Raw genomic sequence first — 8,445 nt, 5'->3', positions numbered from 1 at the left:
GTTATAATTTTAATAGGGAACTATAAAGATAGCTTGAACTGAACATTACATTAAATGAAATGAACCACTAGAAGTAATTAATAGTTATCCAGGTGATACAGAAGAATGCATAAGCTAGCTGAAATATAGAATCATGGAAATGATTCAGTCAGAAAAGAAAAAAAAAACAAATTAAAAATGAGAATATTTTGAAAGATGTTTGACTACATTAAGAACACCAACACTAGCACAATTGCAGTGTCCAGGAAGGAAAAGACAGATAAAAAGGTAGTCAAAACATATCTGATAAACTTATGTCTGAAAAGTTCCCAAACCTGCATAAAAAAGCAAATTCAGGTACCAGAAGCAAAAAGAGTCCCCCCAAAATGACAGCAATAAAACCTGCACCAAGATACAGCAATTAAACCACAAAGTTAAAGATATGGTTTTCTAAAGCCAGCAAAATAAAAGTGTCATGTAAGATGGAAGCACATAAGTCAATCAGCTGATTTCTTTTCTTTCTTCTTTTTTTTTTTTTTTTTTTTGCAGAAACTTTGTACAATAAAATGGGGAGGTATTATATATTTCTTTTTTTTTCTTTTTTTAAATATAAATTTATTTATTTTAATTCGATGCTAATTACTTTACAATATTGTATTGGTTTCGCCATACATCAACATGAATCCTCAACGGGTGTACACGTGTTCCCCATCCTGAACCCCCCTTCCACCTCCGTCCCTTTACCATCCCTCCGGGTCATCCCCGTGTACCAGCCTCGAGCATCCTGTATCATGCATCAAACCTGGACTGGAGATTAGTTTCACGTATGATATTATACATGTTTCAATGCCATTCTCCCAAATCATTCCACCCTCACCCTCACCCACAGAGTCCAAAAGACTGTTCTATACATCTGTGTCTCTTTTGCTGTTGAGAGGGAAAAACGTGCAAACTAGGGCATTCTACTCAGAAAGAGTAACATTCAGAATTGAAGGAGAGATAAGGAATTTTTCAGCCAATCAAAGACTAATAGAATTTATCAATTCTAAACATACTCTACATGGAATATTATAGGACCTTCTCAAAGAAGGAAAGAAAAAAGGAATAGCAAGTGGGAAGAAACTATAAGAAAGAGAAAATCATGCTAGCAAAGGGAAACGTGTAGAAGGGTTGAGAATCAAATCACTTAAGCTAGTATGAAAACTTAATAGACAAAATAATTCTAAAATCAAATATAGCTACAGTAAGAATTAAAGGGATAAATAGGGAGGTATCAAATGTGACTTCAAAGGCACAAAATGTGGGGCAGGGAGTGAAAATGTAGTGCTATTAATATGTGTATGAACTTAAAAGACAACTAATTTTTAAAGGTAGACATCATTGTATGTCATTATATGAAGATCCTTTGTGTATCATACATCAAAAATCTACACAAGGTAAAATCTAGAGAGAAAGGAACACAAGCATATCACTAAATACATCATCAAATCATAAGAAACACAAAAAATAAAAAGAATGACACTACAGAAAACAAGTTAACAAATTGGAAATTAGTAATACCTACCAAAAAACCTCTTTAACTGCCAGTAAATTAAGTGATCTCCTGAAGAGCTGACTTAGGACTAAATATTAAAACAACTAAGATAATAGCATCTGGCCCCATTACTACATGGCAAATAGAAGGGGGAAAGGTGGAAGTTGTGATATATTTCCTCTTCTTGGGCTCCAAAATCACTGGGGATGGTGACTGCAGCCATGGAATCAGAAGATGATGGCTTCTTGGCAGAAAACAGATGGCAAACCTAGACAGTGTGTTGAAAAGCAGAAACATTATTACTCTGCCAACAAAGGTCCTTATAGTCAATGCTATGGTCTTCCCAGTGGTCACGTATGGTTGTGAGAGCTGGACCATAAAGAAAGCACAATGTGGAATAATTGATGCCTTTGAACTACGCTGCTTGAGAAGACTCCTGAGAGTCCCTTGGACAGCAAGGAGATCAAACCAGTCAGTCTTAAGTAAGATTAACCCTGAATATTCACTAAACTGCCTGATGCTGAAGCTGAAGTTCCAGTATTTTGGTCACCTGATGCAAACAGATGACTCATTGGGAAAGTCCTGCTGCTGGGAAAGATCAGGACAGAAGGAGAAGAGGACATGAGGGGATGAGATGGCTGGATGGCATCACCAATGCAATGAACATGAACTTCGGCAAGCTCTGGGAATGGGTGAGGGACAGGCAGGCCTGCCATGCTGCAATCCGTGGGGTCACAGAGAGGTGGGCACAACTGGATAACTGAACAACAAAAGACTAAATGTTCTCATGAAAAGATATTACTCCTAATAAATTCTTCATAATTCTATGATATTCCATCAAAGAAATGGAATTCCAAATATTTTTGATTCAAAGTTTGGAATATGGTGGGTAGGAAAAAACAAAAACTGTCTATATACAGACAATCTATATATAGACTGAGAATAAAGCTTAAAAAGAGAGATTCCTAAAATTCTATAAAGATGCTGAATTCAAAAAAGGAAAGAAAAATGGAAATCCCAGGAAATAAGTGCAAGGAGCAAATTTTATTTCACAATGAACAAAGAATAATTTCTGGTTTTGATACTTTGAGTTATGTAATCCAGAGCACTAGTACAATTGGTCTTTTATACTTGGCATCAAATACAATCTCTTTAGACCCTCTTTTATATCTCGGTTTCTCAGACTGTAGATGAAAGGATTCAGCATGGGTGTGACCACAGTGTACATCACTGAGGCAACTGTACTTGAATGTGGGGTGTGGGAAGCAGCAGAGCTAAGGTAAACTCCTAAGGTTGTAAAATAAAATAGGAAGACAACTGCAAGGTGGGACACACAGGTGGAAAATGCTTTATACTTCCCCTGAGCTGATGTGATTTTACATATGCAAGAAACTATTTTAGAATATGAGTAAAGGATACCAGCCAAAGGACCAGCACTGATCAGGACAGCTGAAAAATACATCACTATGTTATTAAGAAAGGTGTCAGAACTAGCAAGTTTTACCACCTGACTGAGTTCACAGAAAAAGTGGGGGGTTTGTACAACTGGACAGAAGGACAATAGCAACACCATTAAGCTGTGTACCAAGGAATACAAGGCAATCTGCATCCAGGATATCAGAACCAGCAGTCCACAGAGCCAAGGGCTCATGATGACCATGTAGTGCAGGGGGTGGCAGATGGCCACATACCCATCATAGGCCATCACTGTCGGGAGAATGTCATCTAATCCTGCAAACAGCATGTAAAAATACATCTGGGTGATGCAGCCTTCATAGGTAATACCTTTGCTCTCTGTCTGGATGTTCCATAGCATCTTTGGGATGGTGGTGGAGGTGAAACAGATGTCTACAAAGGACAGGTTGGAGAGGAAGAAGTACATGAGGGTGTGGAGGTGGGAGTCTGAACTGATGGCCAAGATGATGAACAGGTTTCCAAACACAGTGATTAGGTACATGGAGAGGAAGAGCCCAAATATGAGAGGATGCAGTTCTTATTCTTCTGAAAGTCCCAGAAGAAGAAATTCGGAAATTCGTATATTATTCTCTGATTCCATGGGGTGGAGGTGACTACCAGGAAAAAGGAAAACCACATGACTAGTTTGCACACAAACTGGCATAATTCACATAGCTGAAATACTGCAATTTCTATTTAGCCCTCAAGTAATTGATCTTAATACCTTATTCATAGAAAAGTTCTCTTCCAAAGTATGTTCCATTTCATCCCCGACAAAGATTTTTTGTCCCATTCTCATCTCATTGGCAAAGGGCTCATATATTTTAGAGTTCTAATAAGGTATTTCTTCATTTATTTGAGAAATACGTATTTAGTGCTGACCCAGTAGAAAGTGATGAAAAATAAATCTCTCCTAACCAAGGATGGTGAATGAGGATATTCAAATACAACATGATAGAATATGTCAGAATGTCACAGATGCTAGGAAGAAAACAAAACCAGGTATAAAGGAGAGAGTGGTAGGAGGTGTTATTTTGTCCTGAGTGTTCAGAGAAGAACTTCAAGCTAGGTGATGTTTGAAGACTCCTGAAGAGAGAGAGAAGAAGCCTTTGTGATGTCAGAAGAAGTGTGTGCCTGGCAGAGGGAGCTGCCACTGCTAAGAACCTGACAAAGATGCTTGTTCCACATGTTCAAGTGCAAACAGGGAATCCAGTGGGGTGAAGGAATAAGTAGGAGGGGGAGTGATTAGAGATGTTGTCAGGATGCTGAGGAGCAAGGTGGCCTCCCTGCTACAGCTGAATCTTCAGCACATGGAGAATCCCTCCTTCCATGTGGTTCCTTGTACTTTATGAATTTAGTTTAAAGCCATCCTGTGAATTATGTCAGTTTCCCTACTTCGTTCCATCTATTGAACAACTTCTGACCTCTGTATTATAAGTCATCTTAACATATGAGTACAGATACCTCTGCTTTAAGCACTGGTCTCTCTTAACAAGGCACAGGCAAACACACACACACACACACACACACACACACACACACACGATGTTTCTGGCTTGTGTTACTATCATAAACTGGTCACCCAGATCCACCCTGATTAGGCAATGAATAGTTAACACATCGAGTTTGTCAGATCAAATTATTATTCTCCAAAGAATGTATCACTTTTACTCAGAAGTTCCAAGATTTTTTAAAATTTATGTGTTTTTTAATTGAAGCATAATAGTTTTACAGAATTTTGTTGTTTTCTGTCAAACCTCAACATGAATCAACCATATGCATACATATATCCCCTCCCTTCTGAACCTCCCTCTTATCTCCCTACACATCCCACCCCCAATTTCCAGTTTATAAGCTTCTTATAGAACAATAAATTTGGGGATCAACGTTGGTAAGGCAAATTTCTTCTCGGTATTTAGAGAAGAATGAAAAGCATGAGAGAGAAATAAAAAAGAGAAATAAAATGGACATAGGCAAATTAAGAGGGAAAATACGCAATAAACTCAAATGACCCCTGAGACAATGCATCAAAGAAAAGTTTCCTTGCTTCATCAATATTCCAATTCCAGTGGCATCTCCTTGATGCCCAAAAAATAATAATAAAGAAAAATATATTTTTCCAAGGACATAAACAGGGATATATTCATGATGTGATATATCTTACAGTTTAAATATCCCAAGAGAATAAGCAAATGGAACATACACTACCAATTCAAAATCAAAAATAAATGAAAAACAAGAAAAGTTTGATATATTTTCTATGAATAAGCAGAATACTTCTTTTTCTTGAGTTTTCCTATTTGCTTACTTCAGTTCATAAATAAGATTATTAGACTTATTGTCTACTTTTACTGGAAGCCTTTTATGCCTCCCATTCCTTCTAATGGGGCTTCCTTGGTGGCTCATTAGTAAAAAATCCATCTGCAATCCAGGAGGCCAAGTTTCAATCCCTTGGTCAGGAAGATTCCCTGGAGAAGGAAATTGCAACCCACTCCAGGATTCTGGCCTGGGAAATTCCATGGACAGAGGAGACGGGTGGGCTACAGCCCATGGGGTCGCAAAAGGATCATATACAACTTAGCAGCTAAACCACCACCATCATTCCTTCTAACTGAACTTCTTTTATTACCATTTGTCAACACTGATAAGTGAAGGGTTCACTTTATTTTTAGACCTAAATAGATACACTAATATCAGGAAAGCCAGATAATAACCACAGTGACCTCTGGCCTCTGGACTGTGCTAGATTGGTCGTCAGGTGACCTCGGGTACATGCTCCCGGCTTCTGTCCTCTCTGACCCTCTCCTGAAATGTGTGTGGAGCTCTCACCTGCCTGCAGATTGAGAGAGAAGGCTTTCCCTGTAGAAGTCCAAGTTCCTTTCTAAATGATTAATGATGCAGACAGAATTTTTGTACCTAAACAAGACAACAGGAAGGGATAAAATCAAGCATTGGCTCCCAGACAGATTCAGAAATCTAAATTAAGAACTAGGTCCTCATCAACCAAAGTGGCACAGGCTGAGGGGCTGCAGCAAAGGAGATATTTCCAGATTCTTGTGTCAGCTCACAGGGTTTCTCTGGAGGCTCAGTGATAAAGAATCCACCTGCAATGCAGGAGTCACAGGAGATGGGGGCTTGATCCCTGGGTCAGGAAAATCCCCTGGAGGACTGCATGGCAACCCACTCCAGTGTTCTTGTGTGGAGAATCCCACGGACAGAGCTGCCTAGAGGGCTACAGTCCGTGGGGTCTCAAAGAATTGGACAGGACTGAAGGGACATAGCAAGCATGCACACACGTCAGCTAATTGGGTATATTTTCCTTTTGTTACTCCAGCCTCCAAGTACATGATTTCCCTTGGGGACACTGGGCTGGACACAATGCAATTATTTTTCTGTTGATTCTCTGTTGCTAGGTGATTGCATTTTAAGTTGGGTGATTCAGTTTTTATCATTCCTTCCCCTTTAATTCTCCTGCTTTCAAAGCACTAAGGCTTCCAGAACCTCATCACACCCCTGAGATCTAAATCTTTTTTAAACCATAACACTGAGGATTTGTCTTGATGAGGTCCCTTGGGTCTCCAAAGCTTTGATTTGTGGTAGAGGAAAACAATAACAACAAAATAAACTACTGAAATCTTTAAAACTACTATTTCCCTCTTCAGAACTGTGGATAACATTGCTCCTTCAGTATAAAATTGTGAGTATTATACTGCCTGGATTCATGCTAGTTTTTCCAAGCCAATTACAAGTTTCTCAGATATATCAGAAGTCAACAGCTGCCCTTTAGTCTCTCATTATAAAATGTTTATACTATAAGAAAAATATTTATATCATATCAACATATGCAATACCATATGTTGATATGATAAGTGAAAATCGCTCAGTCGTGTCTGACTCTTTGCCCCACATGGACTATACAGTCATGAAATCTGCAAGCAAGAGTCCTGGATTGGGTAGCCATTCCCTTTTCCAGGGAATCTTCCCAACCCAGGGATCAAACACAGGTCTCCCACATTCCAGGCAGATTATTTACCGACTGAGCCACAAGGGAAGCCCAGGAATACTGGACTGGGTAGCCTATCCCTTATCTGATGGATCTTCCAGACACAGGAATTGAACCAGGATCTCCTGTGTTGCAGGTGGATTCTTTACTAATTGAGTTATCAGAGAAGCTTGATATGATATTAATATGACCATAAACCAGGCTTCCCAGGTAGCTCAGTGGTAAAGAATATGCCTGCCAAAGCAGGAGACATTAGAGACGCAAGTTTGATCCCTGGGTTGGGAAGATTCCCTGGAGGAGGAAATAGCAACCCACTCCAGTATTCTTCCCTGGAGTATCCCATGGACAGAAGAGCCTGGTAGGCTACAGTTCATGCGGTCACATGTAGTTCGACACAACTGAGTGACTAATACATGGCCATTAAACTATCTTAGCATGGTATCAGTTCAGTTCAGTTCAATCGCTAAGTCATGTCCAACTCTTTGCGACCCCATGAATCGCAGCATGCCAGGCCTCCCTGTCCATCACCAACTCCCGGAGTTCACCCAGACTCAATGTCCATCGAGTCAGTGATGCCATCCAGCCATCTCATCCTCTGGCATCCCCTTCTCCTCCTTCCCCCATTCCCTCCCAGCATCAGAGTCTTTTCCAATGAGTCAACTCTTCGCATGACGTGGCCAAAGTACTGGAGTTTCAGCTTTAGCATCATTCCTTCAAAAGAAATCCCAGGCTGATCTCCTTCAGAATGGACTGGTTGGATCTCCTTGCAGTTCAAGGGACTCTCAAGAGTTTTCTCTAACACCACAGTTCAAAGGCAGGTATAGTGATTGTCAAATTTAATTTTTAATTTTTTTATTTTTATTTATTTTTTTTATTATTTTTTTTCTAATTTTATTTTATTTTTAAACTTTACATAATTATATTAGTTTTGCCAAATATCAAAATGAATCCACCACAGGTATACATGTGTTCCCCATCCTGAACCCTCCTCCCTCCTCCCTCCCCATACCATCCCTCTGGGTCATGTGTTTTTTGAGGTAGCACTTTTATGAACTCCATTCTCTGTTGTCAGACTGGAACACAGAAGGATTTAATGTTCTAAATAAAAGTACAAACCAAGTAAGGGCTGGAGACTGGATTGAGGTCTCTTAGTTCTGGAACTCTGTCACAGTGATTCTCAACCAGACATGATTTTCACACTGGAGATACTTGGAAATATCTGAAGGGATGCTACTAATCTCCTATAAACCACAGAACAGCATCCAATACAAATAATTCTCCTGTCCAAGGCAGCGTAAGAATATGAGAAATCCTATTTCAGACAAGAATATCTATAAATTCACTGTTCATACAATTTGTTCATACAAATCACCAAGGTCTGTGGTTCAAATGCTTATTCAGATTCCTCAGGTCTCTAGTGGTCCAAGGACTGTGTTTCTGATCATTTAAGCCAGAATATCAGATTCCAGTTCAA

General features: G+C 39.4%; 1 protein-coding gene across 1 annotated transcript; it reads right to left on the bottom strand.

Annotated features, from left to right (window-relative positions):
- Nucleotides 1-2,621: 2,621 nt before the first annotated feature.
- Nucleotides 2,622-3,374, bottom strand: LOC133251815 (olfactory receptor 7A10-like; the record flags this gene model as incomplete). The annotated part of the gene is made up of 1 exon (XM_061424602.1): nucleotides 2,622-3,374. A coding segment is annotated over one exon (753 nt), but the record flags the coding sequence as incomplete, so codon positions are not given.
- Between the last annotated feature and the right edge of the window lie 5,071 nt (nucleotides 3,375-8,445).

Source organism: Bos javanicus, chromosome 7 (genome assembly GCF_032452875.1).
Source record: "Bos javanicus breed banteng chromosome 7, ARS-OSU_banteng_1.0, whole genome shotgun sequence".
Taxonomy (NCBI): domain Eukaryota; kingdom Metazoa; phylum Chordata; class Mammalia; order Artiodactyla; family Bovidae; genus Bos; species Bos javanicus.
This window is presented reverse-complemented; position numbering and strand designations above follow the sequence as displayed.